The sequence below is a fragment of the Dromaius novaehollandiae genome, chromosome 1 (genome assembly GCF_036370855.1).
Source record: "Dromaius novaehollandiae isolate bDroNov1 chromosome 1, bDroNov1.hap1, whole genome shotgun sequence".
Classification (NCBI taxonomy): Eukaryota; Metazoa; Chordata; class Aves; order Casuariiformes; family Dromaiidae; genus Dromaius; species Dromaius novaehollandiae.
The window spans coordinates 195,170,194-195,189,522 of record NC_088098.1 but is presented as its reverse complement, the minus strand read 5'-3'; the positions used below and the strand labels follow the sequence as shown (position 1 = coordinate 195,189,522).

Below are 19,329 nucleotides of genomic sequence, written 5' to 3'. Positions count from 1 at the left end.
GGTTTTCTGGAGGGAGGTTGAAGAAATCATAAGAGGCTTCTCCCTGAATGTGGATTCATACTGTTCTTTTGTTTACATCACTGTCTTGTATAATGCCCAAGATAGGGTGTAGGATACCTCTCATCTTGCCCCAGTTTTCTGGTTTAAAAATGGGGGAAAGAGGCAATACGGTAAAATACTTGTGAACTATAAGACTTAGCAATATTCTGTGAAACCTGACATAGAAGAACCTGCCTAGGCGGCAGAGAAGAATCTCAGCTTTCATGTTTAGAAAAATGAACTTCTAGTCCTGATGATCGATACCATTACAAAAATTTTCAGTGCAACTGCCAGATATGAAGAGCTGAACAGTAAGAAAATGCAAAATTTTTTTATCTTGCTCTTAGTGGACTGTATATTCCATTTCTCTGGCTTAAAAGAGGGAGGGTAGCCCATAATTTTAAAGTATTTATGACGTGTATTTGGTCCTTTAAGCAGTATTTTACATTCTTGCATACTCTAAGTCTACCTTTTATGTAGTTTGTTTTCATTTTATTTTTCAACAGTCATATTTTCAGTGACTTGCTTTTTTTATAGGTGTAGCAGTGCAAGAGGTTCAAATAATGGAGAAAGTTGTGAGAAAGAATTAAGCTGTGCTTTTGGATTTTCTAAGGAGTTAGCATTTTTCATATAATCTCTCTCTCTCTCTTTTTCTTCCCTCCTCCTTCAAGCCTTGCTTTTCATGGAGAAGATGAGGTGTTCAGATTCTTCATTCCTCAACACCACGAATTTGAGTGTTAACTGGCACTATCTCACATGCCCTCAGTTCCAGTCAAAACTTCAGCAGTGCTTAGGCTGATTAGCCAAACCTCTTCTACAACTTCTGCCATTCAAGTGTAAGCAGTGAAAACGCTGTCGTTTGGTTGTGGAATCATTTTAAAGATTTTGCTACAAGTTTTCTGATGACACTCAAGCCATTTCAATTTAGACTCGTTTCTCCTCCTTTAGGTTATCTTTCCAAGCAGACAGGCTGAGGTTATATTTTTAAAGGGAAAGCTTAAGTGACAGAATGGACCAAAGCTAAAAAATAAAACATGTAGCCATGCCCTTGCAATATAGCATGCTCCTTTCTTGTAGTGGTGTGCTTCCAATCCCCTGCATAGCTCAAGTGCAAAACCTTTCTGTAAGGAAGGCTGGACAGAGGTTGTGGCTTCCTATATATATTGCAAAGGTGTACAGCACATACATACTATGTAGTCATACTGTTTACTTAAAGTTTAAAATAGCAAGCAGAAAAATTATTAGGAATGTTCTGCCCTGTATTAGCAACAGTTGATTATAACTGAGGTTACCACTCTTGGTTCTAGGAAAAATTGTGTCTACAATACTGCAACAGCATGTTTGCAATTTTTGAAAAATAGTTATCACTCAAGAAAGAATTCCATACAACAATCATATGGTCTTTCAGCCCCGTGGTAGCGAATATCATACAGCCATGGGACCTGAGGCCTAGATGTAACAAGCAGCCTCGCTATGATTGAATTCATGCTACGTGCTGCTTGGAATCCTGAGAGGTCTGGTTATGCTTCTGAATCAATATGTGTGTGCGCGGTGCTTGGGGTGCCGGAGTGCGGTGTCTTTGCTGGGTAGCACGCTGTATTGGTGCAGCACAGTTCATTTGCCCAGTAGCGTGCTGTATCAGCGCACACCTGAGATGGGTGGTGGCCTGCCTCAGAGTGGCTCCCTGCAGCAGCCTTGAAGTCACACTGAAGCAATGGGCACCGCTGCAGTCTGGTGGCAGCGAGGCTGAAGTGCTCCGCGTTCCAGCTTCGTTTTGCTCCCCGTATCACAACGTGAATTCCGACTGGGTTTAAATGAAGAGCTGGAAGGGTAGGCAACTCAGAAGCAGCGCGGCGAGAAAAAAAGAACGACTGTGTTTCCGCCCGGTTTCGAACCGGGGACCTTTCGCGTGTTAGGCGAACGTGATAACCACTACACTACGGAAACTCCCGCTGCGATGGATTTTCCGACAGGGGCCCTTGCCCCTCGCTCTGGCGCATCGAGGGCGGTGCCTCCTCCCGGGGGGGCCGCGGCGAGGAGCGGCCGGGGCGGCCGAGGAAGCCGGAGGCGGCTCCCCCCGGGTCACCGGCGCGGCGGGGGGACCCGGATCCCACTCGATTTCCCAGGGGAGAAAAAAAACGCGCCGCCGACCAAAAGCTTCGCGCACCCGTCCCTGGGTGGGCTCGAACCACCAACCTTTCGGTTAACAGCCGAACGCGCTAACCGATTGCGCCACAGAGACGCGCTGAGATGCACGTGCGCCGCGGCGCCCTGATGGCTGCGGCGGCGCCCTCGGCCCTCTCGCCCGCCAGCAGCGTGAAAATGCGGATGTCCGTAAAAACGAGAAGACGCCCCGAGCGGGGGCCCCGTTCAGCACCGTAATGCGCACCCTCGCACGGGAATTAAAAATAGAAAGAGGAACGAAAAAGGCTCAGAAAGACAAGGAAGACAGAAAAGGGAAAATAAGAAAGGAAGAGAAACAAAGAAGTGGCATGGGCCCACATGTTCTTCACATGCACGCTCAGTGTGGCGGTAAGAAACTGCATCCGTGGTAAATAAAAGTATCATTTCCTCACAGTGGCGCCATTTGCCCTTTAGTTTCTGCAAATTTGTCAGTGACCGGGAGATCTGGCATTGATCAAGGATAAAAAAATCGAATTTAGACCTCAGCTCGGAGGCCGTGACTAACCACCAAAGCAGCAGCGAGTCCAACACTCCGATGCAAAACAGCTGCTCCCGCTTACTCCGCCGATGGCCAGAAACGCTTGTCGGGGGGCCGGGGTGGGAGCCCTCTGCTGCGGGACACAGACGCAGGGGAAGCACGTCGGGGAAAGATGCCGGTAGCAGGAAGGAACATCGCCGACTTGCAGTCTAGTCCCTTTAAATCATGCCGTTGAAGGCAATTTCTGGGAGTCTTTCTGCCAGCAGTAGTGGCTGTAAAACCATGTTTGGCTTAAGTTTAGAAAATATTTTTCTCTCTGCTCGTGAGTGCCACAGGCCCGGTGGAGATATTTCTCTCACCCCAAAACTGTAAAAGCTGATGTCTGTAGCGCGATGCTGGGGCGCAAAGCGGCACATCTGGGTGCTGGAGCAGAGCTGAGCACAGGGGGAGAAACAAGGTGTCCACTGAGCAGCAAGAGATGCCCCGGTGCTGCTTTTCTTTATTTCTCTTATTTTTCCACCAAAGCCGTGAAACGCCTCCCCATCGTTCAGTGCCCTGGAAGAGTTTAGCTTCGTATTTCTGCTGCTTCTCCTCCTTTTCTTTCTTTTTTAAAAATTTGAAGATATCAGGTTTGGAGTTTGCATATTCTTCAGATTAAAAAAATAAGCATTCTCATTCTTTTCTGTTGTTTCTGTGGCTTTTTATGTAGGAGCAAGGAACAGAGAAATAGTAGACAAATAGAAGAAAAAGGGGTTTAGAGCAGGACCCCTTGGCAGGACAACTGGAGACGGAAAGCTGAAAGCCTCATTCAGAGACATAAAAGCCAGTGCAGAAAAGTTTTATGAATACATTGGAAGTTAGAGGAAGACAAAAATTAGCCTAGGCCTATTATTTAATCAATGACCAAAGTATTCAATGTCTTTTTTCCCTACAATTTTAATAAATAGGGACTAACTGTGACAAGAAGCTTAAGGAACAGAGGTCAAAATTCATCCCACAGTATTTAAAGATTGCCGAAGCAACGTCTGGTGCGTTAATCATTATTCGGAAAAACTAATAGGAAGTGGATACGCCCCATAAAAATGAGTCAGGGCAAAAAAAGTCATCTTACAGGGGAGCGGATGGGAAGACCCAGGGAATTCCGGCCCAGCAAACCTGGCTTCAGTTCTAAAAAAATGTATAAAATAAATTATTAAATAATCAATCTGCAGCCGTGTAAAGGAGAGTAAGGCGATACAGACAGCCGGCCTGGGTTGTCCAAAACAAATCACGTCAAAGCAATCTGATCTCCTTCTTTGACGAGGTAGCTGGGGCGCTGGGCTGCCGGGGCCGCTGCAACGGTGCGGCTCCGTTTCGGCAAGGCAAGCGGCTGCCCGGGGCGAGGGAGCAGGGCGAGAGGGACGCAGTCCCCGCAAGGTGGCTCTGCCACTCGTTATTGCGTATGTCGTTGCAGAGCAGCTCTCCGAGCGCGGCAATCGGCAGTTTCCCGGCAAACCACGAGGACTTCCCCCAAAAAGGTCTCCGTGAGGGCTGTCCAGGACTCAGTTCAGTTCTCCGAGTCTCAGCGATGACAGCGAAAACACGAAACCTGTCGATGTGACCAGGTCCGGAGGGGGGTTTCTGGCATCCCAGCGGAGGGGACTCAAACCAAAACGCTCTCACCGCGTCGCAGAAACGTCTGAAACATGACCCGCGGATCGCGCGGCCGCAGGATGAGCCAGGGGGGAGATGTCCGAGGAGCGGCCTCCTGCCTCCTCAGGGAGACCCAGGGCCCCACGGCTTCGCTGCTCTGGCTGTGCTGGGCCTCAGCTGCAGCTCCCCGCTCCGCCTGCCAAGGGGTTGGGGCATCCTTTCGGATCCGCCACAGAGCCCTCGCGGGCGGCTTTTCTCCACCTAACCACAGCCCAACCCCCGGGTCCGGAGGTGGCGGGAGACGAAGGCAGCATTCCAAAAACACTGCAGCATTGCCTTTGGCTTCCTGCTGCACTGCATGTTTCCTGCTGTGCTCGTATTTCCTCCAGGGTTTTGGTCAGACTTTGGAGAGGAGGCGATGATCGAGCAAAACGGTGCCACGCACACGCACACTTGGTGCTTACATGGCACTGTACGTTTGCCAAGCGCTGCCCTGGTGTCAGCGGGTCGGTCCAAGGGGCTTGTGTCGCACGGCATTTCTGATAACGCGCGATGGCTGCGTGTCGTCTGCGAGTTATATATAGGCGCTTCACCGGGGCAGGTTTTATTAGGACACACACTTACGTTTGAGCCTTTGCAGCTGACAGCTGAGGAGCTGCAACAGTGCGTACGAGTAGAGAAAAGATGAATATCCAAAAAGATATTTTTAGATCTGCATCCACAGTCTTTTCCTATTCAGTGCGAAAGTGCTTCTATGAAGGAATTATTTTGAACGGCTGTTAAAGATTTCCAGAGAAGGAGATTAATGTGCTGGAAGCATCACGGCACAACTGGAAAAGCTTGCCAGCTGTGTACATTTTCATGGGCTTTGTAGCTCACTCTGTCAAATTTATCTTCCTCAAACAGGAAGATGTGGATTTCAAATAGCAATAAAGCAAGTGGAAGGGCTGGGATCAAACAGCAGCTGGTGAAATGCAGAGTTACCTGTGCTCGAATAGCACGGGCTGGAGCTGGCAGTTACTGTGGATGCAGACATCTCTCCTCAAGGCTTCCCCTCACATGCACTTTTTTTTTTCGGCCTACTTGAGAAAAGCCCTTATTTCAAATGGCCAGGTGCAATACGATGGAGGTGCTTTGCACCAAAGTTTCTTTCAGTCAAACAGCGTTTTCCTGGAGTGGCCACTTCTCCTTTTCTCGGCCAGTGATCCTGCAGGTTATCCTGCCAAAGAAGGGCAGGCAGAAGACACTGCTGGGCTCATGCACTTAGGGCTGAAGGAGAGGAAACAGTTTGATGTGTAGGTGTGACAGAAACGGTTTGCAGAGCCATTTTGGCTCCACCTTCACCCTTCCTTGACATTCCCCAAATTGCAAAAAAATTGCCAGAGCTTCCGCCCACCCTGCAGCCATTCCAGCACCAACAGGTGTGGGAAGATCATATCCCTCCGGCTGGTTTTCTGCTCTATCCAACTCATTTACAACAGGGTTGCTCTGCTGCGGTAATGGGTCTCCTAACCTCTTAATTTCTTCTGTTTTTCCTTGAAATTTCTTGGAAATGTTCAGTTTAATGTTATACTTAAAAAAAACCCGCAGCATTTATTTTGGACCACACGGAGGCTCATTGGCAAAGTTTTGGGTTTTTTTTCCCTGCACATGCACAAATCAGCTCAAGAAGCCCTGGAACCGGTGCGATGGTTTTTGGGGGGCAGAAGGGAGGGGAAGGGAGGGGGAAGAGGAGGCGCTGGTGTAAAATAGGCAGGAGAGAGAGGGAAGGACCAGCCCATGCCGTGGGGAAGGCTGGGAGACGTCCTGCCGCAGTGCCCTGGGGACCTGCACCACCTCCGGCGCTGTCCCCCGTCAGGAGCTGCCCCTGGCCGAGGCCACCGCCACGCGACTCTCCCTTCCCACGCGTTGTTCTGCCTTCTCCTGGGCCAGCGGTCCTCTCGCGACTTAATTTCGTAGCACTCCTAGGTGAGGGCTTTTCCTTTCCAGAAGATTAATAGAAGCGTAACCTTAAATACCATCCTTAAGTGCCAACTATGATCCTGCGCTCAATAGGCCACAAAACATTGATGCTCAGGTAATAAAAGACTGTTTTATGAGGAAAATAAAAACTTCGGTCTGAATAAAAGCATTCTCAAAGTGCTACTGTGCTTTTCTGTTGTTGTTCTGGATTTATTTTGAAGCAAATTTACCAAGAGTTAGAAGTCTGGAAAACATACCACAGGCCTAATCTAAAACCAATACTATTTATGGCCTTGCCACTCACAAAGGTGCATCTCTGTGGCTCGAAGACCACAGTTTAGTTTCCCAGAAATACAGCCTTCTTCTAGTAAGTTAATAGGTCACAACTCAAAGACCAAGTTAGTCATATACCTCCCAGCCAGTGTGTAGCTGTGTATTTGCCTATACCCAGTGATAGTTTTCCATATCAAATAATTCAGGTGTTTTTGCATGATAAAGAGCCTGGATAAAAATACAGTTGTAGTTAAAGCTGTCACCATTGTACAAGATGAATTTCACAGTTTTGCATCTGCTGGGAATTAGTATCTAGCTGAGTCACATCCAGAAAGATGTGTCTAGTCATCTGGCTGTGGCTTGGGCACCGGGCACCATCCAGACCTCTTAGGTAGCCTGTTGTGGACTATGGAGAGACAGGGATGCAGTAAAAATTGTCCGGGGCTCAATCCAGTGAAAATATTACTTTTATTAGTGTTAAATCCCTACTAAGGTAAGCATTTTTAGGAAGTCTTTTCCCATCAGAATATAGGCAAAAGAGGGCAGAGGGGTTATGGTGAGCAAGTGAGGTGCACTTTAGATGAGGATGCTTTCCAGCAATCTGACAACCTGTAAGAAGCTTTCTGCAGCCTTCCCATACCCTAACCTGTGCTTTTCTGCCATTTCTTTAATGGAGTAAGTAGCATAATCTTGCAACAACGATGAAACCGAGGCAATAAACATGCTGCAACACTTATGTCCAACTGCACTGCATCTAGACTTATAAAACTGGGGTACAACTGGGAAGTCCAAGCCTGTAAAATGCTGAATGCTGACAGTTGTTGCTGTCTTCCAGGGAGTTATTCACAGGGGTAAGAGCTGCAGGATCCATCCCTGGCAATGAAAGATGTATTTCTGTGCCCACCCATGATGTTCACAGCATTTCCATTCTCTTTGTTTAACCTGCCTGTTCCAATATGCTACAGGGTGAGGAGCTTTTGCTTATGGCCCAGAGCTGTGGGGTCTCGTCACCAGTGAGCCTGATGGAGCTGTGACCAGGGAGGGTGCACATCTGAGAGCTGTGCTGTTACTGCCACTGCCCAACAGTTTAATCTTCCTACCATCTCTTTGGGCAGTGGTTGGACTCTTGCAAGCAATGACATGATAGCTTGGCTGGTCTTTTCCAGCCTTTCTACTGCTTGGCACAGCTAACCAAATACTCAGATATACTTTAGACATGGAGGCTGTCATTTCGCTCCTGGGCAGGAAGGGGAATGCCTACCTTTCTCTATTACTTATCTTCTTGGATCCTGGACATACTATTTCCTGTTTCTCTTGGCTTCATCTGTAAATAAGAGTATACAGTGAGGCAGTGAGGCTGTGTACTGCAGCTGTGTTGCACTGATAGACATCTAAGTAAGAGATGCTGCTTATGCTAGCTGTGAAACCATAGGAAGTGTTTCATGATTCAAGATAAGAAAGGCCATCACTTCCTCCTTCTGCGCTTTGCAGGGCTGAGCTGCTGCCGAGTGCACAGGCGAGCCTGCTGGCAAAATGGACCATGAAATTCTTGGAAGTATTGTCCTGCTCGCCATAGTCACCTTGATAAGTGTTGTCCAAAACGGTAAGCCAAAAATAAGCATTTATTTAAGGGCTAAAAGGGAATGGGGGAAAACTGGGTATGGTGTATGCTGATCTGATCTTTGGACATGCAATCTCTTGTTGTATGTGTGCATACCATTTTGCATGACATTGCTTCAGTATCTTAGCAGTCACACTGTCCTATTCTGTGATATCCTAGAGTGAGTTTGTTATACATACGCCAGCTAATGTAAGGGATAATATGTTGTGGTTGCCTGCGAGGGTCTGTCTCGAGCTTCAGTGACGGGGACATCTTCTGCTGTCTGAAGACCCTGACGCGGGCAGCCGGGGCTGCTCTCCAGGCAGAGCTGTGCTGCGAGCGCAAGGGCTGGGGGAGCTGGGCTACCGCGGCGTGGGGCCGGATCAGGTGTTTGCTGGGCGAGGTTGCACAGAGCTGGGTGAGGCCACTGAAGCTGACTCCCTGCAAGAAGTCTGATCATTTGCCAGTATCCAGTTCTCCTACTTTTCTGCATCCGTGAGTCCTGCGGTTGGATTAGTTTTTACTAAGTGCTGTCCAGAGAATGATGCACATTTTCTGCAATGGAGAAATTCTAGAAATTCCCTTTTTTTGTCCCTTATCTTATTCAGACCTCTAAAGCCTCAGTATTATGCTTTAGAGTCCTTTTAGGGTCTTTTTTTTTTTTTTTTTTTTTTTTTTTTTTTTTTTTAGGAAAACTATAAACTTTTCTCTTCTGAAAACCTTTTTTTAACTTCATCCTCATCTCTTAAAAATACTTAATCAAATCAGTATTAATATTTAATACTTGAGCAGAAAATTCTGCCCGGAATAGAGATGAGTGAGTGAGTTTTCCTGCAGCTGCACTGAGATTGCCTTGAGTTCAAGGAGAATTATGTGATGGGGATCTGGCACAAATGCTTGAAATCTTCAGTAACAGCTTCGGGAGGCAAATGCAAAGATTCCCGCTGAGTGCAAACCACATTGGAAAAAGCAAAAAACTGCACCTCGGTTCTTGGTAATAGGCTGTTCGTGGACTGTCGCAGAGAGGAGAAGTGCCAGGGATCACAGCACAAGCGTAGCTGCCACAGAGTGAAAAAAGAGGTGAGGATGGGAGTAGTTTTGACGTAGGCACTAAAAGCAGTGTTGTTTGACCCAGTCCCATTTTGTGGCAAAGGCACAGTGTGTGACACCACCAGTGCTAGGATATGGCTCGCTGTAATCGGAGCACATGCTGCAATTAAAAAAAAAGTGCCGAATTTCTCTTTCTTGTTATTTAACCAGATGTCTGACTTTATATACAAATTTGTCCTCTCACTCTGAAACTTGAGCACTCACATTGCAGCCTGTGACACGCTTTCGTTTCATGGAAATCTGCCTGTAAGAGTATGACCCAGCTGCCGTGAGCTGGCAGAGCTGTGCGTGGCAGAGGGCTCCTGGTGCCGATCGGAAGAGGCACAGGGCCCTGAAGGATGTTTCCTGAGCTTGCACCATTTGATTTCCTCCTCCCAAGTTTTCTGTCTAGAAGGGCCTGACTGCTAGTCCTGCAATGAGTGCAGTAATTACGGCAGGAGAGCAGATTGTCAGGGGATATCAGGTGTACAAAACTCTTGCTATGGCTTTGGTTCAGCAAAGCACTTAGGCATCTGCTTAGCTATCTTTAAGTACATGAAGCCAGTACAATGTAAATTCAGGCCTGAATGTTCTTCTGCATCTGGTGCAGGGCTATAAAATACTTCTGATGAATACTGTTGGCCCTGGGGGTGGAGGCCGGCTGCAGTTCTGCCCCAGTCCAACATCCGTTTTCTGGTGCCTGGTTGCTGCTGAGGATCTGACTGTTCTGCGGAACGCAGCGAGCTGTCAGACACTGCTTAGCCACACATGTCGCTCTAAGTCTTGTTCTTGCGCCAGCAAGATGTTGTAATTAGAAAGCTTTGCCGGGCAAGCTGGGGGCAAATGCTGAGCAGATCAGGAAGGAGGAAGCAAAGCAAGTCAATGGAAGGAAGGGGCGATTTGTGCGTTTGCCAGGTCTCTGGGGGTTAAGCATCAGCACACGACTTCTGCTCGCATGGACCTGTGAAAAAAACAGACTTGGATTTAGTTCCTTTGTACCTTAATTGACCTGAGTCCAAGCTGCTGTGGCCTTTTCTCCACCCTTGATCCCAGAGACAGGTTCCTCCCTCTCTCTCACATAGCCAGGTCATGAGCCGGTTCATGAGAATGATCCCACTGAAAATAGGCCTAACAACAAAAGTGTTGTATTTTCAGCTGGACCATCTACCCAGCCCACGTGCTGCATGCACCCGCATGCTGGCATCAGGGAGGGGACAGGAGTGCAGCCAGGCTGGAGGAGACGGTGGGACTGCAGCAGCTCCTGCTCAGAGCAGTGAGGCAGTCCTGGGGCATTGGGGCATCGGTGCCTGCTGCAGCTGAGCCTAATTAAATCCCCCAGACAGGAGAGGTCGCCCCCAGCTGCGCCCCTCTCTCACACTTGCACCTCTCTGCTCTGCTCATGCTGTGTTGTGAAACTACCCTCTGGCCTAGAGGTTTAGAGTAAAAGAGCAGGAAATATAATTGCGGTGTTGCTAACAGCCTCGCTCTGTAGAGCCTCCCGTCCTCCCCAGCCATGTCAGTCTGACCCAAGCCCAGTGCCTTTGTGCTGTGAGAGAAAACCTGTGATCTGGCCCACCAGTGGATCCGAGCCACCAGCTCTGGTCCAGTCCTCTGAAGAGCTTCAGCCTGAGCTAGGCCAGGCAGCTCTACCGCCATGGTGCCTTCCAGGGAGATCTGGGGATCCTGCAGAGCATGTGAGATGGACAGAGCCAAGGAGCAGCACAAGATGAGTGCCACTTCCAAGAAAAAGAGCTCACTCAAAGTGAGAGGTTCCACTCCTCCTAATGACAGCGAGAAGCTGGGCTCTCCAGAAGTGTAGTCGGATGCGATCTCCTCCCATGTATTGCCACCTTGGAGTTTCACATGGTCCCAAAGAAATACAGCTGCTCCAGTGGGTCAGAGGTGGTTGTTCCAGGCACTGTTGCTAGCTAAAAGGTGGACACCTCTTTTTTCGTTGTCTAACCTGTTTGTGAAGTCAATGGAGAAAGGTGGGCGCTGCCTTGGGGTGATTTCTCCCATGATGGCAGCTCTCTGAGGCACGGATTGCCCTCTGGAGTTGCCTTTCCTCTGTTTCCCTCTCTAATCCACTGAATCCATAGAAAGGTGTTTTTTAAGAGGAAGCAGCATGCTTTAACTTCTGAATTCTTTGGTCATGTTGTAGTATTAAAAGTGACTTTCTAGTTCAGAAGATGGCTTTGAAAAACCCTCAGAAAGACTCAAATTCCAAAGAAGGTGGACAGTAATCCACTGATTACAGAAGGAGAACATCTATCAAGCATTCTCAAATGGCTAAAATGAGGTGAGATAAAACCTGTTTCTCCTCTGTGAAAAAGGTGCACATGGTGCACCTTCTTCTGTCCTTTGACCTAACACATGATCCTTTGAGCAAGGACACAGGCATTAAGTTGGCAGTCAGTAGAGCATCTTAAGTACAGGCCAGGGTGCTCCGGAGAGCCTGAGCCCCATGCTCCAGCCAGAGTCGCTGCAGCGATTTCATATGCCACGTCAGAGACAGTGAGAGCTTCCAGGACAATGCCTGGATTTCCATAGCCAGATCCCCGTCCTGGGGGAAAGGATGGCATTTATAGCAAGCCGTAGGGAAAAGGAGGTATTTGTGAGAAGCGGTGCTCTGCTGTCACCTGGCTCTAGTCGGAGGACCCCAAGGGTGGTGTGGTCCCCAGCTGGCCCCTCCAGGTCACTGCACTCTGTAACCCCGGCATGTCGAGGCGTCTGGACTCAGCCCGGCAGCCGCTCCGCGTCGCTGCGCCTGTCTGCAGTGGCCTGCCAGCATTTGAGAAGCAGTGGTGCTGGCAGCAGCTGAGAGGGAGATATACATATATATATAGGTCACTCTTGGCTTTCTGTGAAGCTGTGGCATGTTCTAGTGATTTCACGAAGGAGCTCCAAGGAGGGGAGGAGGTATGCTACGTACCCCAGTGGGCCCGTGTAATCCAAGGCCATCAGGAAGGAGAGGCTGTTTCCCATCAAGAAAATGCCAGCCAGTCTAGTCCGCTTTGATGAGGTCCTCTTAAACGACGCAGGCTAGTTAATAACCCCTGTGTCAGAGGCTGCAGTGACACCCGGACGCCTTTGTCTGGATCCCGCCACGGCTGTGCCACCAGATGGTGAGTGCTCCAGGCTCCCAGCCCTTGTCTCCAGTCCTCCCGCACGCTGGCTAATGCACTGCACCGGTGAGCACCCAGAGGGCTTGCAGCCCGGTGGAGGCACTGGCTTAAAAATATTGGGGTTTTTTGGAAGAAAGGCTGCAGAACAGCTGGACGTGCCCAGGGAATTGCTCATTATTGGAAAGCAAAAAGCTCAGTAGCTTTTCATGAAGGCAATTTAAGTACAAAAGACATGCAGCTTCTGCGAAAGAAAAAGAGAAGTAACTGTTCAGATTCTGGGGATGAAATCCTACAATTTATCAAGTTCTACCTACTTATATTGTTACAATAATGTTTTTCCTGATGTTTTATCTTTTATATTTATCTTTCGCTAATATTCTAAATTGTAGAGCAGTTTGGGTACACTGAGACTGGATATATGATAATACACACCTGGTAATTTGTAGCCTGTCAGAGGTCTGTCTGATGTATTTAGACATACGATTGATGGTCTGTTTTAGTGCCATTAGATAAAATGTGTTTGTCATATGCTCATGATACATTATCTCACAGTGATGCATTTTTGCAGCAGTAAACATCCTGACACAAGACTATTGCTTAAATGGGGAAACCGCAATATGGACACATAAAGATCAGCAAAGAAGATAGGTGTCTTTATGCTAGGACCTCAGAATAATTTCTCACAATCATTGTTGCTTATTTACAGTTTCCACTGACTCACCTAGCAGCTTTAACAACCAACTCAAGCTGAGAAGAGAAATGTATTGCTTTGGACAGGGGATTTCTCCAGCTCAGATTCTGATTTGGAATAAAAACCCTTTTTCTTTAATTCTCTGTGAAAGGAGTAAAACAGCGGCACGACAGCTGTTGCAGAGCCATGGCCCTAGGAGCCTTGTGATCCTTGGCTCAGGAGCAGCACGTCTGAAAAGGTGCCCTGGACGTCCCAAAGGCCATGCAGGCGGTGCAGCTCAGCCCCCAAGCCCTCCCCGCAGAGTGCCCCTAAGCGGTGGTGTTCCCATGGGGCTGGTCCTTGCGCCAGTGTGGGGCAGAGGGGCTGCGGCGGGGGCGCCCACAGCCAGGGGGGCTGCAAGCCAGCACCACGCCAGAACTGGGTTTGCAACGGGCCGGTCGGGAAAATGAACCAGCCCTGCAGGATGTCCCCATTTTGTCAAATAGGTATCACCAAAAGAGAAGCAGTTCCCTTGTCTCCCTGCTTTATTGGACAATGAGACTCGGTTTTGGCAACCCTGACTAGAAAGCTTATTTCTCCGGGGGTACAGAAGGCTGAGGCTGGGTCCTACTTCTGTGACGGGGCCGCGCTGCAGGGATTAACCAGGGCTCAGGGGCAGGACCTGCTACCGGGGCCGCGGGGTGTGAGGCCACACCACTCTGCACCCAGGCACGAGGGGTTTGGCGATGGCACAGGACAGAGCAAGCATGCTGGCCACATCCTTCCAGAGGCACGCCTGGATGCCCACAAGCCCAGAGTCCGGCCCGCAAAGCCGAGCCCCTGGAATATCCCCCACTTACATCTCCCATCAAACCCTGCTTCTTTTTCACACAGCTTTTTTTGCTAGCAAAGTGGAGCATGAAAGCAAGCACTGCAACGGCAAAGGGTTCCAGCGGCCGGGATCCTCCGCCTTCGACCGCGTCTACACTGCCAAGTGAGTAGCGAGCCCCGCGCAGCCGGCGGAGGGCAGCTCGGACGTTGCTACGGCTCGGTCCAACCCTTCTGGGGCCCGAGGGTGGGCTCCAAGCACCCTGCGAGCGGGGCTGTGCTCTGCAGCCCCACTGCTGCCTGCGCTGCGGCAGTGTTTGGACAAGGGGCTCTCAGGGACCCTTGCTGGGTGGCCAAGCTCTGTGCCAGGCTCCGTGTGCGTTGCTCTGTTTACACTGAGCTCGCAGCCTTGTGTCTAAGTATTATGTCCCTTCCTTTGGGAACCAGTTCACCCAGTAGTACCTAACACTGGAAGGATGATATGAGTGCAGTCTGTGTCCCAAAGATGCTGCAGCTCAGAAGGGAAAGTAGAAAGGCACGGCAGAGAGATGCCGACTTGCTTAATAACAGGTTGGTGGCAGCGCTCATCATAAACGCCTGCTCTTAGTCCCCAGTCAGAGTCCCCTCAACACTTGGCTCTCTGCTTCTTCACTACTTTCTTTAGGTCTTCTCTTTGACATCCCTTAAGAGAAAGTAGAGGGGAAAATTAATTCCAATCCAGAAGAGAAAAGAATATAAAATATTTTTTATTACCCGTGAAGTACTGACAATGTGCTTGAAACAGTCTACAAAAGCAAAGTACTGCCCTTCACAGGGATGTAGCCGCCGCCAAGAAAAGACTTCCCTCTGGAAAAGCATTTCCATCTGAAGGGAGGAGCTGGAAATAATTCCTGTTCGTGCACAGAGATATGTAAACTTTGTCAGCCACTCCTGCTCGCTGTGCATTTTTCCTTTGGCTGGTTTCACACAGTTTTCTGTGCCAATAACCTGATTAATATGACCTGATCGTAAGAATTTTCCGAGCCACACAGTATCTATTCTGTAGGTGCCACAGCTGAACAGGTTAGCGGAGGGAAACACAAAGGCACCTCTCATCCCGGGGAGGCAACCGGGAAGGGGACCCGCAGGCGAGGCGGCAGCAGCGCTGGGGCACGGCCATGCAGACCGGCCGTGGTGAGCCGCTCTCCCGCCGGTAATTGCTCTCTCCCCGGCACACGTGTCAGGCGATTTGGGATACGTACTGCGCGGTGACAGCGACCTTGCCTTACTACGGAGTAAAAAACTACACAGCTGCAGCAGAGCATCTGGGAAAGCCCAGATTCACACCCATGAAACGCAGCAACTCGTTTCTGTTTTCCCTGTGTTCTTATTTCTCCTGTATAAATTCCTTTCTAGCCAAAACTGCGGACACACGTACCCTACATTTCTCGCTGTGCTTTGGTGTGCTGGGCTGCTTTGTAGCCAAGGTAACACATGGGTTATTTTTTTCCCTCTTCAACCTCCCGCGGTTCGGCCAGGGATGGCGGCTCGGCAGGTCACACTGCCAGGCTGCGGAGCAGAGCAGACCGGCCGCTGGCCGTGCTCGGGCATCAGCTCCGCTCGCCTCCCTGCACATCACGGTGCCAGCAGGGACCAGCCAAAATTAAACAGGGACCAGACTCTCCCGAAGCCTGGGAACCCATGTCCCCGAGCTCATGGGGTGAGCAGAGAAAACCAGCTTGTTTCAGGGGTGTGATCCAGGGGCCAGGGACTATCCCCAGTACAGTACAGACAAGATCCTCTGGTTTTGGGAGGGGGAAAAGACAGCCTAGGAGCCTGGGTGCTGGGCATGCTGTGTTATTCCCCCTCTGGACTGGAAATGGGCTCATTTGCAGCCCTTCCTAGCCCTAAGGACAGCCCGGGAGGGGGCTGTGATGAGGTGGCTAAGCCGGGTGGTGGGAGCCAGGGGGAAGGTGCCCAGGATGGGGGCAGGCAGGTGAAAGCGGCATTGCCACCTCCTGCCCTGAGACAAGCACCACTCGCAAGGTATTTTCCTGCATACCTAAGTATGCTCCCATTTAATGCATTTAATTCCCGGATTTAAGGTCAGGTGCACACATAACTACTTTCCTGGGCTCTTTGAGTATTTTTTCTGGAAGAGTGGAGTTTCTTGACTGGGAGAAGAGGGGCTTTTGCCTGCATGTGTGGGGAAAGCTAGAATTAGGGGGGAAAGGAGTGTGCTCCTATGTGCTCGGAAATGTATACTGAGCCATAGTATAGTCCTTCACCTGCTCCTGGAAAAGTGCATTTATTGGCTACCTTTTATTTCTGGTGAAACCAGTGTCTAAGCTGACACGCTTCTTCTCAGGCATGGCATGACCTGCAGCAGGTTTCCAGCTGGGGCAAGTGTGCGCACTGCAGCGGGCAGACCTGGGGGCAGAATTAGACCCACAAAGGTTTCCAAAAAAGTGGAGTGGGGGGGGGGAAAGTCTTCTGTTTTCCATACCAAGTTTTCTGTCCTGGTTCCACTGCTCATATCATAGCTCAGGGCAGTGGTTTCCCCACATCCCTGCCCAGCTGCGGCAGCAGACGGGGACAGCATGTACAGCGAGACCTAGGCTGGCCTTTGTAACACGTTGTTTTACCCTTTGCTCAGCGCCTGCCGCCTTTGCGGGACTGATGTACCTGTTTGTGAGGCAGAAGTACTTTGTGGGCTATCTCGGTGAAAGGCCTCAGAGGTGAGACTTTGCAGACCCTCTTTACAAAACCCCCAGCGAAGCCCTGTCCTGTCGCCTTCCCTGCTCACAGCATGTGTAAATGCACATCTGTGTGTTTGTGCTTCTGTTTGCACAAGAGCTTCCTTTCCCATTAATAAAGCTAATTTTGCACATGTGGAACACAATTGTCCCACCATCTTTGATGGCTGAGAAGACGTATGGGTCTCCCTGAAGAGCCACTGTGCTGAGCACAGGGGGCCAAATCCAGACCCACGCTGATGCTGAGACTTCCCACTGGCATTTAAGGGCTTGAAGCTTGAAATGGGCCCTATCTCACCACCTGAGATCTCTCAATTGGTCTCGACAACAAGCTCTGAAGTCTGAGGACTTCTCAAGTGAGCTTATGTATGTTAATGAATTGCTTTTCTCCCTTTCTGTCTCCTCAGCACTCCTGGTCACTTATTTGGAAAGCGCATCCTTTTGTTCCTGTTCCTCATGTCTGTGGCTGGAATACTCAACTACTATCTCGTCTTCTTTTTTGGAAGTGACTTTGAAATGCACATAAAAACGATAACCAGTGCAATCTCTCCATTGCTGCTCATTCCGTAACTTTTCATTGCACTGAGGGGGTCAGCATGTTTAATACATTGATGCCCAGAAGCAGCCATAATTCAACTGTTTAAGAAATGAACCTATAACCCTTTTAGATTGCTGTAAATCTAATGCTCAGTGGGCTTTGTAGTTTGATTTAACCTTGCTTTTTCCTTCAAGAAAAAGATTTATTGTGAACACTCAGCATGCCCAAGGAATGGTAACAACTTCCAGTTAATTCTTTAGATTCTTTCTGTAAATTGCACTTTTAGAGCTGATTTCACGACTGTGAGGAGTATTTTATGCTTTCAGCATAACTCTGCTGTACTTAGCCCTTGTCATGAAAACCAGGAGCCTCACAGCCTTGCTCGCATGCAACCGTCCTGACAGACGTGCAGCTACAGCTGCCTCCCGCAGCTATCCTCACACACCACACAGGCTTTCACCATCACCCTGCACGCAATGCCCACACAAACGTGCAGTCTGGCCTCTTCACCTACCACGTCCCTTGCGCTTGCTGGTGACTGCGCTCCCACCAGTGCCACAGGATGGCAGATTGGCCGCTGTCTGGTCTTCCTTGATAAATATTCTTGTGCATAATTCTCCTAACACTGGTCTCATCTACCCTTCAGCGTTTTTGTGCTTCCAGAGGTGTGGAAAGCAGTCTCATGTAAATGAGGATCTGGTGTATTCATGATGCGGTTGGTTATGTTTTGTTTAATAAAGCAGTCTAAAAGGATGAAATCTGTTTTCGCCCGTGTTCTTCGCGTAGTGCTCAATCCCGATCCTCCCCGGCACAAACGTGCCAGTGAACAGAGCAGCAAAGGGCCGGTTCGCTGCACGGGGAGCACCGCTGGGCTCTGCGTGTGCTCTGCGTGTGCCATGAGCACAGCCTCCAAAGGATGCACACTTAATGTCTCCTTCTCTATTAGCAAGTTTAATTCTCTGCCTCCATCACTTACAATGTGCCCCGACAAGTCAGTATCAAGGAAGAGTTTGATTGTAGAGGCAAACCGAGGCAGGGAAACAGACAGGCACAATCTTTTTAAACATTGCTACCATATGAATGCTTAAGCTCTTAAGCCTGTCTGATTACCACATGCAGGATGGATAAAGCTGTATTTTATGACTCCTTTGGGAGGGATGGAGTCTGCTTGCTACGTGAGGAGGGAGTCTGCAGAGCTGTTTCCAAAAAGGATCCAAGAAAGCAGCCTGCCTTTGTACCAAGGTTTATGGGGCGCGCGGCAGAGGTGCTTGTGAGTGCTGCTCTCTTTGACATCAGCCTGTGTTATCTCTGCACTTGCAGTGCCAAAATAACACATGCATTTTTTTTCCTCTTATCTTGTACAGGAATGTCAGACATGCAAGATTAGTTATAAACATGCTTATTGCAGGATGATTAGCAACTAAATGCTCTGACTAGTGAGAAGAGGTAATAAAAAAAACATATTTTACCCTTCTAACATACAGTTGCAGAAACACGCTATATCCTGGTGCAGTGCTTATATGCCTTTTCTCCCCTTCTTTTCAAACCATCCTGATACATTTCAGAAACCTGCTTCAAACTGCACCCTTCTCCCCGCTTCTCTCTCCTTAGCACATCCGCAGCCTCAGCGTCCTTGGTGGTGACCTGCACCCCTCGAGCAGCTGGGGCAGAGGGGGAAGGCGATGCCCCTTTTCCGCTCTACCCCGCTGTTTCGCGCCGGGTTACCGCAGCAGGGCCCGAGGCAGGAAGGGAGAGCCTGAACCCAGCTTTGGGGGCCGAGTTGCTGAGAGATGAGAGTGTTTCATCTCTGTCACACTGCTGGTACCAGCAAAGGCTCATGCTGCACCACAGTTGGCCAGTACAGAGGAGTGGCTGGTTTCGGAGGACACTGGTGGGGCCCCACAAAGGCCACAGTCCCTGTTCTCCAGCCAGTCTGGTCTCCCTGAGCTCTCAGACCTGTTTCTGGAGGCCATCACTTGTTGGAAGTCGCTGTCCCAATCCTATGGGGGTTGTCCAGCAGGTCCCAACAGCTGTGCCAGGCTCTCTTAGCTCTTCGTGTCCTCTGTGTCATGAAACTTGAAGCTTGCCTGTCCTCTTTTTGACATCTACTGGTAGCATCCATGAAGCTCCTGATGTTCTTCACTGACTACACAGGGCAAAGAATTCAAATATCTAT

The 19,329-nt window shown here is 49.4% G+C and overlaps 1 protein-coding gene and 2 non-coding genes across 3 annotated transcripts; 1 reads left to right on the top strand and 2 right to left on the bottom strand.

The window, feature by feature from the left end:
- Positions 1-1,913: 1,913 nt before the first annotated feature.
- On the bottom strand, positions 1,914-1,986 carry TRNAV-AAC (transfer RNA valine (anticodon AAC)). Its single transcript has one exon. It is a non-coding gene; the product is annotated as a tRNA-Val (tRNA).
- A 221-nt stretch (positions 1,987-2,207) lies between these two features.
- On the bottom strand, positions 2,208-2,281 carry TRNAN-GUU (transfer RNA asparagine (anticodon GUU)). The gene has a single exon. It is a non-coding gene; the product is annotated as a tRNA-Asn (tRNA).
- Positions 2,282-8,054: 5,773 nt separating this feature from the next.
- Positions 8,055-17,903, top strand: ALOX5AP (arachidonate 5-lipoxygenase activating protein). Its single transcript, XM_026108813.2, has 5 exons — positions 8,055-8,171; positions 13,947-14,046; positions 15,276-15,346; positions 16,516-16,597; positions 17,023-17,903. The coding sequence occupies exons 1-5, from the start codon at positions 8,102-8,104 to the stop codon at positions 17,183-17,185; spliced, it is 486 nt and encodes a 161-aa protein (XP_025964598.1). The 5' UTR covers positions 8,055-8,101; the 3' UTR covers positions 17,186-17,903.
- The last annotated feature ends 1,426 nt before the right edge of the window (positions 17,904-19,329 follow it).

What these genes read in the sequence shown, in the direction of transcription:
- ALOX5AP (XM_026108813.2), top strand. Translation starts at nt 8,102, where the DNA reads ATGGACCATGAAATTCTTGGAAGTATTGTCCTGCTCGCCATAGTCACC. An exon ending in TGGGCTGCTTTGTAGCCAAG is followed by an intron (nt 15,347 to 16,515) that starts GTAACACATGGG and finishes CCCTTTGCTCAG; the next exon opens with CGCCTGCCGCCTTTGCGGGA. An exon ending in CTCGGTGAAAGGCCTCAGAG is followed by an intron (nt 16,598 to 17,022) that starts GTGAGACTTTGC and finishes CTGTCTCCTCAG; the next exon opens with CACTCCTGGTCACTTATTTG.